General features: G+C 57.8%; 1 protein-coding gene across 3 annotated transcripts in view; it reads right to left on the reverse strand.

Annotated features, from left to right (window-relative positions):
- Positions 1 to 2,160: 2,160 nt before the first annotated feature.
- Positions 2,161 to 21,300, reverse strand: part of MYH9 (myosin heavy chain 9) — a gene marked incomplete at its 3' end in the record, with an annotated part of 83,722 nt that continues 64,582 nt past the window's right edge. For 2 of the 3 annotated variants that reach the window (XM_081310484.1, XM_081310483.1), the window contains 25 exons: positions 20,847 to 20,916; positions 20,369 to 20,529; positions 19,549 to 19,657; positions 18,510 to 18,641; positions 17,965 to 18,171; positions 17,510 to 17,647; positions 16,762 to 16,885; positions 13,954 to 14,125; positions 13,094 to 13,306; positions 12,548 to 12,692; positions 11,175 to 11,381; positions 10,918 to 11,022; positions 10,525 to 10,677; positions 10,109 to 10,357; positions 8,828 to 9,040; positions 8,488 to 8,700; positions 8,111 to 8,272; positions 6,918 to 7,046; positions 6,176 to 6,264; positions 5,970 to 6,093; positions 5,571 to 5,779; positions 4,883 to 4,991; positions 4,549 to 4,721; positions 3,336 to 3,566; positions 2,161 to 3,301 (listed from right to left, as the gene is read on the reverse strand). In XM_081310484.1, the coding sequence (XP_081166610.1) occupies positions 3,449 to 3,566; positions 4,549 to 4,721; positions 4,883 to 4,991; positions 5,571 to 5,779; positions 5,970 to 6,093; positions 6,176 to 6,264; positions 6,918 to 7,046; positions 8,111 to 8,272; positions 8,488 to 8,700; positions 8,828 to 9,040; positions 10,109 to 10,357; positions 10,525 to 10,677; positions 10,918 to 11,022; positions 11,175 to 11,381; positions 12,548 to 12,692; positions 13,094 to 13,306; positions 13,954 to 14,125; positions 16,762 to 16,885; positions 17,510 to 17,647; positions 17,965 to 18,171; positions 18,510 to 18,641; positions 19,549 to 19,657; positions 20,369 to 20,529; positions 20,847 to 20,916 (3,724 nt within the window). Of the gene's footprint in view, positions 3,302 to 3,335; positions 3,567 to 4,544; positions 4,722 to 4,882; positions 4,992 to 5,570; positions 5,780 to 5,969; positions 6,094 to 6,175; positions 6,265 to 6,917; positions 7,047 to 8,110; positions 8,273 to 8,487; positions 8,701 to 8,827; positions 9,041 to 10,108; positions 10,358 to 10,524; positions 10,678 to 10,917; positions 11,023 to 11,174; positions 11,382 to 12,547; positions 12,693 to 13,093; positions 13,307 to 13,953; positions 14,126 to 16,761; positions 16,886 to 17,509; positions 17,648 to 17,964; positions 18,172 to 18,509; positions 18,642 to 19,548; positions 19,658 to 20,368; positions 20,530 to 20,846; positions 20,917 to 21,300 lie in introns of those variants that run through there. The other variant, XM_081310485.1, reaches the window with a different exon arrangement.

A 21,300-nucleotide genomic window follows, 5' to 3' on the forward strand; every position in this document is an offset into this window, starting at 1 on the left:
GCTAAGTAAACTTCATTTCTTTATAAGTTACCCAGTCTCAAATATTTTGTTACAGTAACAGAAACAGGACTAACATAAGCAGTGAAATAAAGAAGATCATGTGTTGGGAGACCCTGCTGGGAAGAGGGGCAGCGTTAGCACACCTATTGGGTTCTACCCAGGTCACATGGAAGGATGGAGCCAGGACCACTCGTACACAAGGAACTTGGGGTCAGTAGCCCCTGAGCTTTCAGAGCACACCTGTTTCTCAGGGAGGATGGGTCAGGCAACCCTGGGACTGCCCACCTGTTGCAGGCAAAGGTGAACACTTGGTCCAGTTGAGAAATCAAGAAGCCAGGGATGAAGCCCCACCTGAGAGGGCCAGAAGATGAAGGAGGAAGAGGGCAGGAGTGCTGGCCAACACTGCTGCTGTGAGATTGCGACACCATATTTAACACGAATAGTTGGATGGGAATACGCAATATCCGCTTTATCTCAATCATTTCAAGTATGATATTGGGACGTGTGGTGTAGGAAATATTTTGTCTCCAAGATACAATAAAGTCAAACCTTGGAAATGACTAAAATTACATTTTACAGTTCGCTTTGCAGTTGTTAACGTAGCCACACTGTCATCTCGCTTCCCCTGCACCCGGTGAATCAATAGGGAAGCCACAGGATCTTGCAGGAAGGACTGAGATTTGCTGGTAGGGAAGTGGTCAATGATGTCCCCCTGTGTCCATGTCCTTATCGCTGGAATCTGTGAATGACCTGACTTGGAAATAGGTCTTTGCAGATCCTTTGAGCATCCTGGATTACTTGGTTTGGGTAGGCCCTAAATCCAGTGACAAGTGTCCTTAAACAGAGGAGAGGTGTACAGGGAGGAGGAGGAGCCATATGAAGACAGAGGCAGAGTGATGGGGCCACAAGCCAAGGAATGTGTGGAGCTACTAGAAGACGCAGGAGGGATTCTCCTCCAGAGACACCACCTTGATTTTGAACTTCAGAATGAATTTTTGCTGGAAGTCACCACACTTGTGGCTCATCTGCTACAGCAGCCAAGGAAAGGAATACGCCCGTTTTGTGAATAGCCAAGTGAGGTCTGGAGAGGTGAAGCAAGATGTTCAGGGCTGGAGCAAGGACCCACTCGGGGTCTTCCACACAGGAGAGGCCCCGTTCTCCACTGTACCAGGTTCTTGGTCCCCGGTGTGCATTGGAACCCCCTGGGGAGCTGGTCATGTCCCAGGCATTGAGCCCAACATGAGTTTGAGACAGCAAGGATGTGCACTGTTGCTAGGTTGGGGACCCCACTGACACGAGCCAGCCTGCATCCTCTAGACGCAGCCTTCATAGTTAGAATGATAAACAGCTACTACAAAGATGAGCTAGAGAGAAACGGACACCCCTCAATAGAGTCCAAACACGTAACACTAAAGAAAACCATGTACCAAGTGCAGCAGCACACGCCTGTGATCCCAGCAGCTGCGGAGGCTGAGGCAGGAGGATCAAGAGTTCAAAGCCAGCCTCAGCAACTTAGCAACTCAGTGAGACCCTGTCTAAATACAATATAAACCAGGGCTGGGGATGTGGCTCAGTAGTTAAGCAGCCCCAAGTTCAGTTCTTAGTACCAAAAAAGAAAAAGGAAACCCTGTGGTAGGACTGACCAGAGTCGTGATGAGACAGAAAAGATGGACTAGGGCATGGGTGTAAGATTCGACCTCTCGTCTCCCCTTTCCACTGGGAACCCCGACTACGCGACATGAGGGGTCACGGCCGGCATCTAGATCTCTGGCCGGCTCCGTGCTTTCCTCCTCTCTGTGCAGCGGCCTGTGCCTTCTTCACCCGCGTGCGGGCGCTGGGCTGTCAGTGGGCACTGCTCAGCACATGCTGCGTGCAAGGTGCCTCCTTCCTGAGGTCCCGCGTCCCCACCCCCACAGCTCCACCACCCAGCCACCGCCCTTCTCCCTGGCAAGAGAAAGATGACCCACTGGGGACCCCAGTTGCCCGGCTGCACAGGCCCTGGGCCGGCATCGAGGGTGGAACAGTGAAGGGTTTCTTGGGACGCGAGCCCGAGGACTTCAAGGCTCAGAGCCCTCACAGCCTGATGGGCGCGTGTTCTCCGGAACCACGCAGCGCAGGCCCTGCAGGCCACCCGCGCTCGCAGAGGACTCCACACACGGCTCGTAGCACATGGTACTCTTTATTGTGACGCTCAGTGGCGAACATCTGTAAACCAGCTTACTGTAGTGGTGGCAGCCGTGACACATGCTAAGGCACTTTCGTTATAGAAAAGGGTGCTCCCCGAGAGTGCTGCTCACTCCGTGGTGACAGCAACTGGGACCTGAATTCAGCGCTTTCTAGGCATCCAGAGGGCTTCATGGTGGCGGGGTTTCTTTCCTTTCAAAAGGACGCCTCCTGCCTCAAGCGAGTCTAAATGCAGCATTTACAAACAGGAACAGGAGCAGACTCGGCAGCCAGTGTCGACCAGGGGACAGCTACTCTTCTAAACACGGTTCCCAAGGAAAGGCAGTGATAAGGACTCGGCATTTTATCATTTATTAAAAGAAGGGAAAAAGAAAACCTTTTTTTTTCTTTCAAAAATCTCTGCAGGTGGCTGAGTTGAAGCTGCTGAGTCAGCAGTGCAGGTGCGCTACCCTCGGGCCCAGTCCTGGAGCAGGCACCCGGCCACAGAGGGCCACCAGCCCTCTCTGATCCTCTGGCTGCAAGACTTGGGATAAGTCCCTTAACCATTAAATATATTTGGTCCCCAAGAATGATGGGAGAAGCCACGGGAAGGCTGCTGGACTTCAGAGTGGCCCAGACACCCTGGCTGCTGGGCCCCGACAGCCTCGCTGTGCAGGGACAGGATGCCCTGGCCAAGGAGGGGAGGGGGCATTGCACTTGAGACCCTTTAGAATCAGGAAGGGGGCAGTGAGCACGGTGCCACCCAAAGGGGGTGGGAGGAACGGCGCTGCCCCCAGCATTCTGTGCCCTGCACAGAGGTGGCACTCCTGGGCCACTCGGGGAAGGTGTGAGGTTACCGCGTGTGATTGCCAACAGCAGAGAGGGAGGAGGAGGGGAGAGCTGGTGGCAGGGCAGGGGACGGGAGGGCGACACACCTCGAGGGTGTCAAACTATCAAAACTCCTTTAGTCTGAAGAAAAATAGATTCATAGAAAATTCTAGGGCCCACCCCGGGGCCTGCCCTCACCTCACCGTCTGTGCTTGTAGGCAAGAGAGGGTGGAGACCTGCTGGTCACTTGTTCCCCGGGCCTGGGCCTGGCCCTGACTCTTTGGTATCAGATTCGAGGGTGGGAGGGGAGCTGGGGCTGCAGCAGAGGAAGCCAGCGCCCCGACAAGGCTGGGTGGGTGGGTCGCGGTCACAGCAGTCCTGAGGTGGGGTGCCGCGGGGTCTGGGGAGGCGGAGTCCTCTGTCCGTCCGGCTGGGGCAGCGGGCAGGAGGAAGTGGCCTACTCAGCAGGCTTGGCCTCGGCCCCGTCGGCCTTGCCGTCCACCTCCTCGTCCGAGCAGTCGCCAGTGCCTTTCCGGGCCATTCGACGGGGCACCACGAACGGCAGGTCCCCACGCCTGTGGACGGAAGCAGAGGGTCAGTGGCGCCCAGTGGGGGGTGGCCTGGCACGGTGAGCACATTTCTTCAGGAGACACTGGGCGCTCCCTGGGGCAGCAGTGCTGAGCCTGGGGAGCCACTGACTGGGTGGGACAGGGACAGACTCAAGGAAGCAGAGGGTCCTGCAAACCATTCATGTCCCAGACATGGTGACCCAAAGCGCTGGCATTGACGGTTCAGGAAACAGGACAGAAGCCGCTCAGGTCACTTTCCCTGGCAGCTGCCTCCCTGCTCGAGCTTCGGTCACCCAGGCAGTGGCTGGGGGTGGCTCAGGGGCAGAGCGTTTGCCTAGTATGCGAGGCCCTGGGCAGCACCCTAGGACCCTCAGGCAAGACCTCTGCCCAGGGCAGGTGGCACCAAGAAACCCAGGACAACTACTCACAGGGACCCAAAGTCGGGCTTCTTTGATCAAATCAGAAAATTCAAGTGAAATATTGACAACAAAGTCCAGTCTTATTATTATGTCCCCACCCCCACCCCGCAAAAAAACAGGTCCCTGTGAAGAGGTCAACAATGAGGACCTGAGAGGGAACGATCCCCTGGGGCCAGCAGGCACCCTCTGGAACTTTCCCACAACGGCTCACTTGCAGGTAACCCCAAGTGCTAACGTGCTGGGGATGGGCCAGGGACACAGCTCTGTGGCAGAGAGTTCGCCCAACGAGCGCGAGGCCCTGGGCTCCATCCTCAGCAACCCCCCCACCCGTCTTCGAGTGTGCCCCAGCCCTGGAGCTGCAGGACAGGCTGCCAGGGAACAGGTGGCCCAGGCCCCACGGGCAGGGAGAGCCCAGCAAAGGCCGCTGCTCTGGGATGGGCAACCTCTGGGGTCTGCCACCAAGCACCCTACTCCTGGGCTCTGTGACCAGGCTTATAAGGAGGTCACCCCCTGAACAGCCCAGCTCTGGAAGGAAAGACGAGGACGCAGGGCGGGCAGCCTGAGCTCACCTGAGCTTGTTCTTCAGGGAGCTGACCTCGCGGTTCATGGCGTCCGCGGTCTCTGTGGCGTCCTCTAGCTCACGCTGCAGCTTCCGGCGTGAGGCATTGGCCCTCTGGGCCTCCTCCTCAGCCTCCTCCAGCTGCCGCTTGAGCTGCTTCAGACGGGTGGACGCCTTGTCTGCCTGCAGGGAGAGGTGGCAGCCCTGGTTAGGGGATGTGGGCAGGAGAGGGGGCGGCCCTGGCGGGGGCTGTGGGTAAGGACAGGTGACCGCCCTGGTTGGGGACAGGTGGCAGCCCTGGCAGAGGCTGTGACCCACAGGCCTGGCCACTGCCCTGCACACACCTGGTCCTTGTACTGCTCCGCGTTTCTGCGCTCGTCATCCACCTGCAGCAGCACGTCCTTCAGCTTCTTCTCTGCCCGGCGCACCTGCTTGCAGGCTGCCTGGCGCTCCCTGTGTGGCAGACACGTAGCTCAGGGGGCTTGTTCCCAGGAGTCTGGCCAGCAGCCATTTCTGGACTACCCATTTCCTGGGGCCTCGCTGGCAGGTGCCCACGGGGAGGCCTTGAGGCTAAGGTGCCAGTCTAGCAGCCTGTTCTCTGGGACAGGCTGAGATCCCCACTGCACAGATGAGGAGAGCAGGCTCGGGGAGGGGACACTTCTGGAAGAGCACATACGGAGCCGGGGGCTGGGCAAACTGAGGTTTGGGGCCTGGAGAGACCCCCGCTAGCTCCAAAACACTCTCAAACTTGCTGAGCCATAGATGGCTACACAGGGGGACAGGACCCCGGCCTTTCCCTACTTTAGCCCTGAGACAGCCAGCAAAGCCCCCAGCTTCCGAGGTGAGCCACGGTCCAGTTCAAGTCCTCCAAGGCCTCAGCTAAACACAAGGGCCCACGTGGGCAGAGGGGTTCTGGGCTGAGACCGCTGGTTCCTAATGTGTCTCGCACAGGACCCAGGCAGGGCCTGTGGCCTTTCCAGGGGGTGGACAGAAAGGCCCCCTGGCAACTTGGGCAGGGTCAGGGGCACCTACTTGGTCTCGTTGTCCAGCTGCTCCTCCAGCTGGGCGATCTTGGCCTCGAGGGCGGTGATGGAGGCCTTGTATTTGGACTTGACGGTGCCCTCCATCTCTTGCAGCTTCACCTTGAGCTCCTTGTTCTGGCGCTCCAGCTGCTGCCGCGCGTTCTCGTTCTTCTGGGCGTGGCTGCGCTCCAGGTTCAGGTCGGTGTTGATCTGGTCAATCTGCGGGAAAGAGGGCTGGTGACCTCGGGGAGGCAGGGCCTGGCTGCTGGCCAGAGGAGATGGCAGCAGATCCCACCAGGCCCTAGAAACTTCCAACACCCAAGACAGACTCCACAGGGGACCTCCAGCCGCCACGACGGCTTCCCAGGAGCCAGGGGCAGTGGCGCCCAGCCTGGCTGCCCGTGCCCACCTGCAGGTTGGCCTTCTTCAGGCGGTCGTTGATGAGCTCCGTGTTGCCCTGCTCCTCCTCCAGCTCCTCCTCCAGTTGGGCGATGCGTGCCTCCAGCCGCCGCTTCTCCTCCAGCGCCAGTGCTCTGGGGGGGGGGGGGGGCAGGGGAGGTGAGAGGCCGCAGCTAGGAGACCCTCCGGGCCCACCTCTCACGCCCCGGGGCTCACCCTTTGCCGCTGCTGTTGGCGATCTCATCGGCCAGCTCGTCCCGCTCCTGCTGGGCCTGACGCTTGGCGCGCTCGGCAGCTGCCAATTCCTGCCACGAGGACCAGGTGTGACCAGGGCTGCTGGGCCTCATCCCAGCTGGCCACACACCTGAGGCACCCCCATTCACACAGCCCTTCCTCTCCCTTGAGCCCCTTAGCTCACAGGCTAATTCCTCCCTCTGCGGTCACAGCTTAAACACCACATGTTTACAAAACCCCTCTATCTAAGGTGCTAGGAATCAAGCCAGGGGCCATGGATATAAATGAGAAATACCCAGGGACAGATCAGACCCGAGACCAAGCAGGCTGAGGCACAGGTGTGAGTCAAGCTGGTGTTGAGGGCTCCGCGCACCAGGTCTAAGGGGACAGTTTGATCCTAGCAGCCTGCCAAGAGGATGTGCCTGAACTGGGCAGGAACGTCTCGCAGGAGCCCCTCAAGGCCTGGAGATGCTTTCACGATGGGTTGCCTGGTGTCCGACAAGGCAGCAGGGGACACTCGGGCTCCTCATCCCAACAGTCACCATTTCTCTGAGCGTGTGCATGTTAATCACACCAGGGGCCTGGCCACGTGAAGAGGTCCTGGAGGGACTCCTGCAGGACGGGCTGCCCGCTCCCTCCTGGGGGTTGCCACGTGCTGCTGGCCCTCCCTGACGACCCCAGCTGGCGGGTGAAGCCCTGGGCTGTCCTCTGCAGCCTGCCTCACCTCCTGCAGCTGAATCATCTCCGCCTCCATGCTCTTGAGCTTCTTCTCGTTCTCCTTGGCCTGTGCCAGGATCTCCTCGCGGGAGGCCCGAGTATCCTCCAGCTCCCGCATGCAGTCTTTCATCTGGGCCTGGTGGGGAGGAGAGATGAGCACTGCCCGCGCCCGCCTGCTCTGCCCCAACGCTCCCCACAGGGGCACCTCGACAACAGGGACCAGCTTTCACCTGATGCCACATTGAACCCACTGGGGTGGAACAGTCTCCCCTCTGACCTCGTTTCATTGAGGTCAGGGTTCACAGAGCACATGGCACTCTCCAGGGGCAACGGGCCCAGTCCTGCTCCCTCTACAACTTCCTCTTAAGTTGGGTAGATGCTCATGGTGCTACCCCACATGCTGACCTGTGGTCAGCGCCCAGGCTGTCTGGCTACCAGGCAGAAGGCAGGCGCCTCCTGTCACCCTCCTGCCTTCTGCTTCCACTCTACCTGTCGAATAGTCTTTTATCCTTTTGCAGATGAATCCCACACTGGGTTCCCTGAGCACTGAGCCAGACTATGCCAGCTAAAGATGCCACTAGCAGTCCTGTACCTGTCCCCACTACCTTGGCCATAAGTACCTTGGCACAGAACCCAAGGCCTTGTGCATGGTAGGAAAGCACTCTACAATGAACTCTCTAATCTTTACCCTCTTTATTTTAAAACTTTTCGACAGGGTCTGACTAGTTTCCCAGGCTGGCCTTGAACCTGTGATCCTCCTGCCTCAGCCTCCCAAGTAGCTGGGGTTACAGGTGCGTGCCGTGGCGCCTGGCTTTCAGACACTTGTTGCGGGTACACTGGGCACGCTGGGCCCACAGAACAGCTGCTAACGTGATGTTCTTTCATTATCGAGAGATGAGACCCTCCTGAGCACATGTCCGTGCTCTGGGCTGCGGCCCTCTGTCCTTCAGGCCAGGCCAGGCCAGTACCTGTTTCTTCTGGACACCTGCACTGGTGCCTCCCTTCCCTAACTCTTCAGTGCAACCAGGTTTGAACTTGTCTGCTTTTCTGTTGAAGGTACTCAAGGTCACCCATCTTACTGAGAAGGTCCTCTGGACCCAAGTGTCCACGGGGTGGGCCACGGCATCACATCCTTGCTCAGAGAGAAGGTGATGAGTTCCAGGCTTCCCCGGTCTTGCCCCCTGCCCCGCCTAGCCTCACCTGCAGCTTCCGCAGCTGCTTGATGGCCTCCTCCCGGTTCTTGTTGGCTGTATCGATGTGCGCCTCCAGGTCTTTCAGGTCCATTTCCAGTTTCTTCCGAGCGGCCACTGCCATCGAGCGCTGCTTTCTCTCATCCTCCAGCTCTGCCTCCATCTCCCGCACCTGAGGAACGCTGGCAGCTCAAAAGACTGGGCCACACCTGGACCCAGGCCAGCTGAGCCCGACAGACTGCGGCCAATCCTGTGGGATCTGTGGGGCCTCCTGGGCCAAGGAGGGCTACTGACCATGACAGTCCAGGAACCTCAGCCCAGGGGGAGCAAGGGGAGGAAGGGGCCTGCTGGGAGTCGGGATGGCCCCGGAGTGTCTGCCCAACGCACCTGTCTGACCAGCTGCTTCTTCTTTTCCTCACTCTGCTCATCGCGGCCCAGCAGGTCCCGCTCAAACTGGGCCTTCATGGCCTGCAGGTTCACCTCCAGCCGCAGCTTGGCGTCTTCAGTGGCCTGCAGCTCGTCCTCCAGCTCCTCCAGCTGGGTCTTCATCTCCTCCACCTGTTGCTCCAGGGCCCGCTTGGACTTCTCCAGCTCATGGACCTGACCCCGAGAGCTAGGTCAGGTAGGATGCACAGGCAGGAGCTGCGCCCCTGGACACAGTCACGCGCTCTGGCCCGTGGTGCCCGCCTGCCACCCACCCGAGACCCTGCCGAGGTCCGGTGCTCACACTTTTGCCCACATCGTCCTTGGAGCTCATGAGGTCCTCCATCTCTGTGCGGAACTGCTTGTTGAGCCGCTCCAGCTCCGCCTTCTGCTCCATGGCCTCTTCCAGTGCCCGGGCCAGGGACAGAGCCTTTGTCTCCTTCTCGCGGGCCTCTGCCTCGGCTCGGTCGCGCTCCTCCGCGTACTTGGCTGAGATAGTCTTCTCCTCAGCCAGGAGCTGGGAAAGAGGTGGGCATCGTGAGGCCAGAGCCGTGGACTGCTGTGGGCACAGGCAGGCCATGGACCCAGGACCAGCAGGCCTGAGGCTGCCACCTGAGAACTGGCTGACCCAAGGATGACAGGCACAGTGTCCTTGTGGCCAGATGAGGGCAGAGACTCCTCTACTACCGTGTTTTAATCTGTTTAACTTATCACTCAATAGTAACACGGGTGCCCTTCTGAGAGAACCCTCAGGAACCATCCGTGCCCCCGAAGCTGGAAGACCTTTGGCTCTGAGACAACCGGCTGGCTTCTGTCTCGAAGAGAATGGGAACCTGGCCTCCGCCAAGGACGCTCTCCACCTCCTGGTGTCCATTCTCTGCAGGGGCCCACCCCACTGTCTGACCGCCCCCTTCCCCGCGCCCTCCCCAGTCTGCACTGGCTCCCTGTGCTGGGACCGTCTGCACAAGGGTCAGAGAACACACTTGTTCCTGACCGGCCAGACCACGTGCAAATGAAGGAGCCCAGCTGAGTTCAAGGAAACGTCACCCGCCACTGTGGCGGGCTGGGTTTGGCTGTGGTGTGCTGCCCCCGACTTATCCACCCTGTAACTCTACTCGGCCCCTGTACTCCAGAACGTGTATCTAAAGCATTTTAAACAGTGGGTAAGACCAGCTCATCTTAGAAAGTTTAAAAAATATTGGGGCTGGGGATGTGGCTCAAGTGGTAACGTGCTCGCCTGGCATGCGCGGGGCGCTGGGTTTGATCCTCAGCACCACATAAAAATAAAATAAAAGATGTTGTGTCCACTGAAATATAAATATTAAAAAATTCTCTCTTAAAAAAAAAACTGAAACCAAAAGCAAACCAACAGACAACGAGGGAAAAGATGCTCCTAACCCTGTTGCGGAGGAACCCCATCTGCTTGCTTTGTCCCCAGGCCCCTCGGCAAGCTGGAGACCGAGGAGCCCTGGGCGCTTGTGCCCTCCTGGCCTCCCCCAGGCTCTGCTGATTTCACCACGGCCCTGGCCATGGGCTGTGGTGCTGGGAAGAGGGACGAGGAGGGCCCCGGGCTGAGGCCGCACACCTGGTCAAACTTCTTCTGCTTCTTCTCCAGGTTGGACACGCTCTGCCGCTGGTGGTCCAGGTCCACCAGCAGGTCGTCCAGCTCCTGCTGCAGGCGCGTCTTGGTCTTCTCCAGCTTGTCGTAGGCGGCCACCTTCTCCTCATGCCGCTGGCTCAGTCCCTCCAGGTCCTTCTGGAGTTTCCGCTTGGCTTCCTCGGCCGTCTCCAGGCACCCCACGCCGTCCTCCATTTTTTTCTTCATGTCAGTCACCTGGGCAGGGCAGAGAGTAGGGAGACCCCAAGATGTCACCTATTAGGACACGCCCATCCCTGGGGCACCTGGAGGCCGGCCTGCTGTGCCACAGGAGGGAACCTGGGGTCAACTTCCCTCCTTCACGGGGGTGAGAAAAACGGAGTCTCTGTGGAGGGGCAGCGCACCTGGGCTTGGAGGGTGGCGATCTGCTTCTCCAGGGTGCGCCGGGCTTCCTCCTCCTCCTCCAGCTGCTCCTTGAGGGAGCTCTTCTCGTCCTCCACCTGCTTCAGCTTGGTGCTCAGGCCCAGCTTCTGCCGGTTTTCCTCCTGCAGAAGCTCCTACTCCCAGGACAGAGACGGGGTGCTCAGGAGACGCTGGTCTCACGCACCACAGCCCCAGTGCGAGGGAGGACCAGCCCTCCTGATTCAGGGGACAGCCACATAAAGCCCAGGTGGGAGCGGGGCAGACCCTCAGATGGAGGACTGGATGATCGGGTGAACTGAGATGAAGGCCCAGAGGCCCGAGCTAAGGCTTCGTGGGCACGGGATCCAGCTCCTGGTTCCCGACGCTGTCCTTACCTGAGTGTCCTGCAGCTGGGACTCCAGGGCGGAGAAGTCCTTGGTGAGCTTGCTGGACTTGCTATCTGACTGGTTGAGAAGACCTGTCACATTGTCCAGCTCAACCTACACAGGAAGACAGGGGCAAGACGGTGAGCACAGCCACACCTGCAGAACCAGCCTGTGTCTTGAGTTGCACCAGAGGCCTCGTGGAGCGCAGGAGGGAGACTGCGGGGAGTGCCCTGTGGGTCTGGGCCGGGGTCCAGCAGAAGCCTCACCTGCAGCTTGGTGACCTTGTCAGCCAGCTCAGTGCGCACACGCTCACCCTCGTTGAACTTGACCTGCAGCTCCTGCAGCTGGGCCTCCACCTTTTTGCGCCTGTGCTCCGAGTCCCCCTTGCCCTGCTGCAGGGCCTTCACCTCATTGGCCAGCTCCCCCCGCTCGCTCTCCAGGGTCTGCTTCGCCTTCTCAAGGGTGGCCTTCACCTGTGGGAGGAGGAACGGTGCAAATAGCATTTCTCACCGCACTGGAGAGCTGCTCTAGGCCCAGAAGGTGTTGCCTTTCCAGCAAAAACTATGGCCGCCAGCAAGAGCCCCGACTCAGAAGGCCCGGACCCTGGGTCCTCTTCTCTCAGGGGGAGTGAGGTGTGTTCTCATCTCCAAGGACCTTGGCTCTCAATCTCTAAAATAATCCTGCCCAGCTGCCCTCCCTGGGAGGAAGAAATATTTAATTTTTTTGCTACCAGGGATTGAACCCAGGGGTGCTTAACCACTGAGCCACATTCCTGGCCCTTTTTATATTTTGTTTAGAGACAGGGTCTTGATCCGTTGCCTAGGGCCTCACTAAGTTGCTGAGGCTGGCTTGGAACTTGTGATCCTCCTGCCTCTGCCTCCTGAGCCCTGGGATCACAGGCGTGCGACACCGGGTCAGTGAGAGGGTGTATTTTAGGGTAAGATGTCGTTGCCGATGCGGAGATTCTAGCAATGCTTACGACACAACAAGGGGAACTGTAATTTAATTTTTCGACTTCCAATAAAACCCTCCTGAAATTTGATGTTCAAAGTAATAATGTAATGTTCTTTCACAAAATACAAAAGTGGAATTAACAAAATAAATGCAAAAACTCCATTCTAGACAGCAAGTTCAAGGCTAAACTGGCCCCCGAGTGAGTGCAAAGGCCGCTCAGTGAAACCTGAGAGAACAAGGATCCACCCTCAGGCCAGGTGGAGCCAAGGGAGACAGGCAGACCAGGTGTGTTGGGGTAAGTACTCGTAAGAGCCTCGGCCTCTCCAGGGCTGCCTGGAGCAACAATGGGCTGCCTGCCACCAGCCCTGGGGCCAGGAAGCCAGCTGCACGGCCACCACCCGGTTTCCCAGTCAGTTGTCAGCTGACCACTCATGGATGCTCGAGAGAACACCCCAGGCGGGAAAGGGACCACTAAGGCTCTGACCCTTGGTTCGGGTGGCTCTGACTCCCTTTCTGGTCAGGCAGATGTTGAACAGGACAGGCCTATCCTCTGCCCAGGTTCCTTTAGCAGCTGGAGGCTGGCTTCAGGCCCGGGCAGCCTGGTGCCAGAACTGCTCCTCTCTATAGGCCTGGTTTAGAGATGGCCAGGGTCACCCCGGGAAGCAGCCTGGCCTGGGAGACACACCCTCTTGGTCTGCTCCAGCTGCTCTGCCAGCTCCTCCACAGCCTGGGAGTGCTTCTGCCTCATCTCCTGGATCTGAGCCTCGTGGGTCTTTGCCTCCTCCTCGAGGGTCTTCTTCAGGATGTTCACCTCCTGCTCACGTTTGGACCTGTGCAGAGAAATGCCCTCAGAGCCGAGCTCCAGGGCCCTGCTGCCCTGGGCTCTTCCCCAACCAGGGAGGGTGGCCAACACACAGCTATTCCAAGAAGCTCGTCTGCCACCCTTCCCCTCCTTGGCCTCCATTCTGTAGCCCAGGCTCAGACGCTCTGTGGAGGCTTCTGTACCTTTTCAACCTAGGGCCCACCCTTGCTTCACCCCGAATCTTGAGTCCGGTTCTCCAACAGCTCTTAAAGCAGGGAAGTTGCTCAGGCACTATCCATGCCCACACCTTCTGCACCTGAGGCCACTGTGTGTGCAGAGGCCTGGATCCCACCCCTTCAGGACAAGGCCTCCCTCACTTCACAGCCCTTCCCCGTCCTCCATGACCTGCCAGTCTTCCCCATGGAGCACCTGAGTTCCTGCTGGGCAGCTGTGGAATCCAGAGTGTCCTCCAACTCTGTTTTCAGTGCTTCCAGCTCTTCCCCAAGATCCCGTTTCTGCTTCTCAGCTTTATTTCTAGAAGCACGCTCAGATTCCAAGTCTTCCTGGAGTTCAGAAATCTGAGATTCCAGCTCCCGAATCTTCTTTAGGGCCATATTCTTCTGTGCAGCTTCTTCTTCCACTCTGTCAAAGAGACCAATAACATCAGTAAGAGGCCAGTTTCACCCTCAAGGAACAGGGTTTGTAAAAGAGGTGTGTGTGGGGGGGTGCAGCCAAAGCTGTATCTGGTAGTCATAATCATGGCCCTCAGGTTCATTCTCAGCGAATCAACAGCTGAGGCATCTTCTCAGAAGATTCATAACAAAGCACTTGGAAAACTGGAAAACAAAGGATTTCATTTTCCAAACTTAAGATTCACAACTTTAAGAAAAATCAAATGTTCAATGAAAAAATGTGAATGTACTAATGACTTTAGATGATTAAGAGGTGTCAATGTTAAGTTCACTGAGGTAACAAAGGTACCACTCTGGTAGAGGGGGATACGTGGGAAGTCTCTGTATCTTCTGCTCAATCTGCTATGAATGCACAAATAGTGTAATTTCTTTTTCAAAAAGGGAGGATGACTTGAGGTGGGCAACAAGGGTTTTAGATGACTCTTTTTTGATGTTAGAAACAAAAGACAAAGCTGCCCTCTTAGGAATAAGAATGGCAAGTGATCTGCACAAACCGGCTCTTCTAGGATGACAGCAGAGCATGCGTGCAGCTGGCCGATGCACGGGGACAGGCCAGGAGCCAGGACCAAGTGCTGACACCGGCAGTCCGGGCCTCACCTGGCCAGGGCGGCCTGCAGCTCCTCCTCCTTCTTAGCCAGCTGCATCTTGAGCTCTGCGATCTGGGCCTGCAGCTCGGCGATCTGGTCGCTGAGGTCTGTGGAGTCTCCCTCCAGCTTGCGGCGCGTCTTCTCTAGCTCCTGCCGCTGCTTCTCCTCCCTGCGGAGGCGCTCTGCCAAGGGAGGGCGTGAGGGGTGAGGCTCGGGGCCGCAGGCTTTCCGTCTGCTCCTCGTTACTTACATAACGTACTGAACATTGACTCTAGGACCACGTTCAGGTCCAAAGGGTCGCCACACACACCCTCACACCCAGTTCTTGGACAGAGGGCAGGACACTGCGGGAGCTGCCAAGGCCCGAGACTCTCGGTCCACCTGCACCCAAGTTTGTGTTTGCCCTTCCCTGGTCTCCCTCGATGGCTGTGCCACATTCTGCACGAACGTGAACTCACACAAAGGATTTGGAAAAGCAGTCGGTTTCAGTCTGGCTTTATGACTCCTTTGTGACGCCACCTGGGTAACTAACTTAACCGTGCCATCTCCGGCACTGATAACAAAGATGGGAAGACACCCTACGCCACGAGGCTGCTGAGAGGTGGACGAGCCAGCCTCGCCAAGCACTCAGAGCCAGCCTTGTGGGCACCAGCAAAGGGTCAGCGGTGGTTCTTCCTAGACTTGCCTTCGGCACTTGAGCTGGCGCTCTGGAGACAGCATAGTAGGCCTCCCAGGGTCTGTTCATTTGGACCTGTCCCCTTGTATATGCGTCTCCCAGGGCACATGGCCACGGGCAGCACAAGGCCACGGGCAGCTTTGCCAGGTAATGGTCGCTCGTGCTCAAAGCCATCTACCGCTGATATTTCCACGCCCCGTGCCTGGATCCTGACTGGTCTACATCTTGGTTAACATCTGTTAGGGGCTATCTGCCATACTGGCTGCTCCCAGACCCCTCCCAGGTGAGGGAGGGCATCTGGGGGAGAACTGCTGTCTGCAGAGGGAAGTGCTCACTTCCCCACTGGCCAACTCACCTCACCCTGTGCTGAGCACGGCAAGGCAGGGTGGTGCTGCCAAGCTGGGGAAGCACTCCCTGCGCTCAGCCTGCATGGTTTGCCCTTGCGTCACCAGGTCGGAGCTGAGAACGGTCTGGACACCCAAGCCCCCAGCAGTCCACTTTTCTTTTTTTCTTTTTTTTTTTTTTTTGCTTTCTGGGACTTTTGAATTTCTTTTTTTTTTTTTTATTTTATTGTTGGTTGTTCAAAACATTACATAGTTCTTAATATACGATATTTCACAGATTGATTCAAGTGGGTTATGAACTCCCATTTTTACCCCGTATACAGATTGCTGTGTCACATCAGTTACATTTCCATTGATTTACAAATTGCCTTTCTAGTGACTGATGTATTCTGCTGTCTATCCCATTCTCCACTGTCCCCTCACCCCTCCCCTCCCCTCCCCTCCCCTTCTCTCTCTCCATCCCCTCTACTATAAATCGTTTCTTCCACTTATATAATTTTTCTCCTACTCCTCCTTTCCTCTTATATGTAATTGTGTATAACCCTGAGGCTCACCTTCCAATTCCATGCAATTTCCCTTAACTCTCACTTTCCCTCCCGCCTATCATCCCTGTTTAATGTTATTCTTCTTCTCCAGCTCTTCGTCTCTACCCTGTCCTTGGTTACTCCCCTTATATCAAAGAAGACATTTGACATTTGTTTTTTAAGGATTGGCTAGCTTCACTTAGCATAATCTGCTCTAATGCCATCCATTTCCCTCCAAATTCTATGATTTTGTCATTTCTTATTGCAGAGTAATACTCCATTGTGTATAAATGCCACATTTTTTAATCCATTCATCTATTGAAGGGCTTCTAGTTTGGTTCCACAATCTTGCTATCGTGAATTGTGCTGCTATGAACATCGATATAACAGTGTCCCTGTAGCATGCTCTTGTTAGGTCTTTAGGGAATAGACCGAGAAGGGGAATAGCTGGGTCAAATGGTGGTTCCATTCCCAGCTTTCCAAGAAATCTCCATACTGCTTTCCAAATTGGCTGCACCATTTTGCAGTCCCACCAACAATGAACAAGTGTACCCATTTCCCCGCATCAGTCCACTTTTCTTAAAGGGCAGGGGCAGGGCTCTTCAGAAGTCCAGTCCTCCTCCTGCCTCCTATCAAGCAGTGACCTCGGCCAGGCCTGGTGGCCCCCGCCTATAATCCCAGGGAGGCTGAGGCAGGAGGATCACAAGTCCTAGGCCCACCCAGTCAACTCAGTGAGACCTTGCCTCCACATAAAGTTAAAAATGGGCTGGGGACATAGCACAGCACCGAAGCACTTGCTAGCACACGTGAGGCCCTGCGTTCAATCCCCGGTACCACAAAAAATAAAAAGTCAAGCTGTGATCTCCAGCGATATCTGCCTAGCACTTTACAGCACACGTGTCTGTGTGAACGTCAGGCCCTCTCACAGCGTCCTCCATGCAGGTAAGAGAAGCTAAAGCCCACCCAGATTAACAGGTGTGAGGTGACGCAGCTTATAGGTAACAGAGTTGGTGAGTTCTAGAGTCCAACCCAGACCCCTTGTGGGGCGTCTTAAGAGCTTCTGAAAATGCGTTTCCAATAATGCGGGGACACCAAGGTCTATCCTGAAGACTCCTCAGTCCCATCCAGCCACAGGGACCCTGAGCCCACATTCCCATGGGGACCAGACACTCTGCAGGGCCTGTGGCACTGAAGCCAAGCTCATCACAAGCCGTGCTGCCCTGGTGCCTGCCCCGGTGCCTGGTGCCCAGGCAGGCCCCGCCCCGCGGCCTCACCTTCCAAGTCCGTGATCATGGCCTCGTGCTTGTTTTTGAGCTTGGCCAGGCTCTTGGATTTCTCCTCCTCTTCCATGAGGTTGGTGGTGAACTCAGCTATTCTGTCTTCCAGCAGCTTCTTCTCCTGTGGGGAGGGTGCCGGGTCAGGGTCGGCTGAGCACAGGCACCACAGCTCCCCAGGGGGCCCAGAAGCCCAGGACGGAAGGGCGAGGCAGGGCCCGCTGCACTTCATCAGTGTCCCGGCTCACAGGGTGGCTCTGAAAGGTCACTGGCGGCCCCAGAAGGGCTGCATAAGCTTCCTTAGGGCCTGTACACATGGGTGCCATGCCTGGATGGTCTCTCAGACACAGGTGAGAAAGGCTTCTAGGTGTGGCTGGAGCTGGGGGGACAAGCGGCCCTGTCCCTCTAGGGAAGCTTTGTGGTGCTGTCCACGCCACCTTCTCTGAGCCCCCAGAGTGTGCAAGGCTGGTCTCCTCACCTTGTGCTTTGTGGGGCTCCCCTGGGGTCCTACTCTCCGTAAGGTCCCCCAATATCTTCCACTTCACCTCCCCACCCCTGGGGACCAGGGTGGCCTCCTGGCCCTGTCCTGTCTTCTCTAACCTGCTCCCCAGCTTTATCCGTTCACTGGGCTGCTGTTGATAGGGACCAGCTGCTGCCTCAGAACTGGTTAGTGGAGAAGCACCCCACGCCTCCACAGCAAGGAAGGCACCCCAATCCCACCAGGGACTGACACGTGCACGTGACCCACCTTGGCCAGTTTGCAGTTCTGGTCCTCCATGATGATCTGGTCTTCCTCCAGCTTCTTCAGCTTGGCCTCTGTGGTCACCTTCTCCAGCTGCAGCTTCTGCCGGGCACTCTCCTCCTCCTCCAGCTGCTCCTCGAGTTCCTGTTAGGCAGGAGGGGCCGTGAGAAGGTATGGCAGCTGCGGGGAGGTGGCCAGGCCCCGTTTCTGCCCGGAGCCAGGGGTGTGGATGGGAGGACCCTGCTCCCCAGGCAGGTGGAGCGAGGACAGACGGGAGCAACTCAGGGGTCTCTGAGCCTTCGAAGCTCGGCCTGGGAAGCCTGTGGCAGGAACCACCACCCCAAAGAGGAAGTCCCTGTAGGGCCGCCCCCGGGGACAGAGTGACAGTTGAGTTCACGAGCCCCCCGGTGCCGCTGCTCCTCCAGGGCTGCCCGCCCCGCCCTCCCCGGGCGGCGGCGCACCTGGATGTTCTGCTGCATCTTCTTCTTCTCGGCCTGCAGGTGCTGGCAGCGCTCCTCCTCCTCCTCCACCCGGGCCTCCAGGTCGTGGCAGATCTCCTCCAGCTCCTGCTTCTTGGCCGTCAGCCGGGCCCGGAGCTCCTCCGCCTCAGCACACAGCTCTGTTTCTGCCTGCAGCTGCTCCTGCAGCTGCAGCTTCTCTGCCATGAGCTGCACAGAGCACACGGCGATGTAAGCTCCTCCGCCACCTCAGGTGACATCGTCTAGAAAGTGCTGCCGCTCCCTGCCAGCCCCCTGGCTTGCCCCTTCGCCTCAGCTGCTCCCTGATGAGCTTCAAACCAAGGTCCAGAGGGGTCAGGGCAAGGGATGAGGGGGTGGAACTGGGGCTCGAACCCACCATTCATGACTTCCATGGGCAGCCTCTCCCTGGAGGAGGTGTCTGCAGACACCAGCCACTCATTTTCTGCCCAGCAGCCTACCTAGAGGTGGCCAGCAGGTGGCAGCACTGGAAGGGTCTGCACTCTGGGAGGGTCCTTGCCCACACCTACCTGAGACTGCAGGGTCTCCATCTCCGTGAGCCTGTTCTCTGCAGCCAGCTGCTTCTCCCGCACCTTCACCAGCTCTTCCTCCTTGGCCATCATCTCCTCCTCCTGCCGGCTCACCTGCAGCAGTGGCTTGACCTAGAAGACAAGGAAGCGGAGTCGGCCTTGGCTGGAAGATGCCCACCTGCCAGCAGTCACAGGCTCGTCCCTCACCTCTGAAACCCAAGCTCACAAGAGTGAGGGGCAACCAGACCCTGTGGGGAAGCGCAAGTGCCCACGACTTCCTGAAAGTCCATTTGGCACTGGTGCTGCAAGCCTCTGGCCTGCTGGTCACATGCCAGGGAAATCATCCCTAGCCACACACGAAGATGACCACGGCAGCACTGCTGATGGCAGCGGAATATAAGACTAGAGGGAAGGTCCACAGTTGGAAAAGTAGGTAAAGCACACGTCCTCCATCCAGGGAGCAGGAAACGGACTTCTACACGCTGACACTGAGAGAGATCCTAAACAGAAAGCGTAAAATACAAACTTCCTACGAGTCAAACCTCAGCCACGTAAGAATGCAGGGAGTGAGAAAGAGCAGGAACAGACCCGAGACACCTACTGCTGGTCGGGGGTGAAGAGGCCACAGGCGGACTGTTAGCTACCACAAAGTACACACTATGAACAAAAGCAGCCTGAACAATAAACGGACTGTAAAGGGCTGGGGAGGGCCATCGGCCGGGAGCAAAGCAGCTAAGCACCACTGGGCTTCTCAAGAGGGCGCTGACGGGCCCTGGCAACGTGGGCCTTTAGACCTCAGGAGCTGCTCTCTGAGCCCACCTGGCTGTGGCCATCCACACCAGACAAATGCCACGGTCACATGCCAGGCCCCACAGGACAGGACCACCTGGGCTCATGTTGCAGGCACAGGGCAGCTGAAGGCAAGGCTCACTCTGGGGACAGTGACTGCCACACAGAGGTGGCACTGGGCCTACTTGTCCCTGTGCTGCTGGCAGCCGGGGAGCACGTGGCAGGTGAGGGAAGCCTTTCCAGCACCCACCTTGGTGAAGAGCCGCCACCACTGCCAGTTCCGCAGCTTGAGGTAGGCAGCACAGTTCCTCTGCAGGACCTTCATGGCCGTCAGCTGCTGCTGCCGCTTGGCAAAAGCCCTGTGGGGCAAGCGACATGGTCAGCGCCTTGGGGTCGGGAACAGCAGATACAACCTGGGTCCTGACCCACCAGACCCCAGCCCTCACCAAGGCACTCAGTGTGAAGGCCGCCGGGAACCAGCCACCCACCCCATTCAGTAGGAAGCCTAGCAGGACCGTGACCACAGAGCCCAGCGTGCCCAGGAGACTACACCTGCTGCCACCCTGCTGGCCTCAACGTCTGAGCGTTGGTTGGGGGAGAATGTTTTGCAAAGCTGGGGTGTAAGGTGTTGGCCAGAAGGCTCGGGATAAACAGGACACCGTTTGTCCCAACACCACAAACTCATGCTCCACCTCCCAAGGCTGAGCTCACACTAGGATCCAGGTCCTAGAGCAAGGACCCAGGGGCTTGGGGATCAGCGTGCAGCATGGGAGCCCGGCCTTCCTGAGGAATGCTCCTGACTCAAGGAGAGCACAGGGCTCCTTGGGGACGTGCAGCCCCTGGGTATTACCCTCACAGAGCAGTGGGACAGGCAAATCCAAGCACACGGTCCCCTTCTTGCCATGGGTACCTCTAATAGGAAACACCTATTTCTAATCCTTGGACTCGAGGAAGGGCAGACTCTGGCTGGCACTGGGTGCCTTGAAGTATGGCTGGCCAAGCACCCCCAGCTGGCCAGCAACAGGAGGCCACGGCAGAGTATGACGTAGGGCAGGCACGTCAGCACTCACTTCCTGGCCAGGTAACCCCTGCAGCAGGCCTGGAAGCCTATGATGACATCAGTGATCTTCAAGTCCCGCTCCTCCTCCAGGTGGGCCAGCACGCCGGCCCGGAAGAACACTTTGCTCTGGCCGATGCGGTACAGATTGCTGTCGAGCTCCAGGGCTTTGATCTGAACAGGAGGAGAGCAGAGTGCTGAGGCCGTGCCACGCTGGGCTTTAAGATCAGAGCACACACGAGCAAGAGAGCAGGAGGTGGTCCCCAAGAGGATGGACGCTACCCGTCCTGGTACCAAACACCAGTCCCCATCACCCAAACGCCGAGAGGCTGCTGCTCGGGGCACCCAGCAGAATCACAACCAGCATGGACGACCCAACATGGCATCAACTGGTGGAAGGGCCCTCATCCAACAGGGTGGGCACCAGCATGTGGGGCAGGCACGTCAGCAGCCAGAGGCCTGTGCTCCGGAGGGGCAGCAGCTGGACTCACCATGAGCACACACGCCTGCTTCCCGTCCATGAAGCCCTTGGGGATGGAGTTTGGCGTCAGGATCTCATACCTGAGGAAGGAAAGAGAAGCCTGGTGATTCCACCTCTCGCTTCCATTCTGCAAGGCCCGGCATCATGCGGGACGCTGGGATCACCCGCAGTGGAGCAGACACACAACTCCTCACAGGTTCTCCTAAGCAGGAAGGCACCTGGCAAGTCCCACCCTGCCCTTTCCTTTGGCTGAGGGGCACAGGAAGGCTGGGTGCCTTCTGGAGGGTGACTGGAACCTCCCGCTGCACTGTTTCTACCCTCCAGGGGGCGCTGTAGCCCGCCCCTGCTCTTTGCCCATAGTCTTGTGTCTGGGACCCCGGGACGGCCATCTTCCCTGGGATGCTGCAGGACTGTCCAAGGAGCACAGGGCTGCATGGAGGCAGCCACTGACACCCAATAGCCAT

This window comes from Spermophilus citellus (genome assembly GCF_964194105.1).
Source record: "Spermophilus citellus genome assembly, chromosome: 10".
NCBI lineage: Eukaryota > Metazoa > Chordata > Mammalia > Rodentia > Sciuridae > Spermophilus > Spermophilus citellus.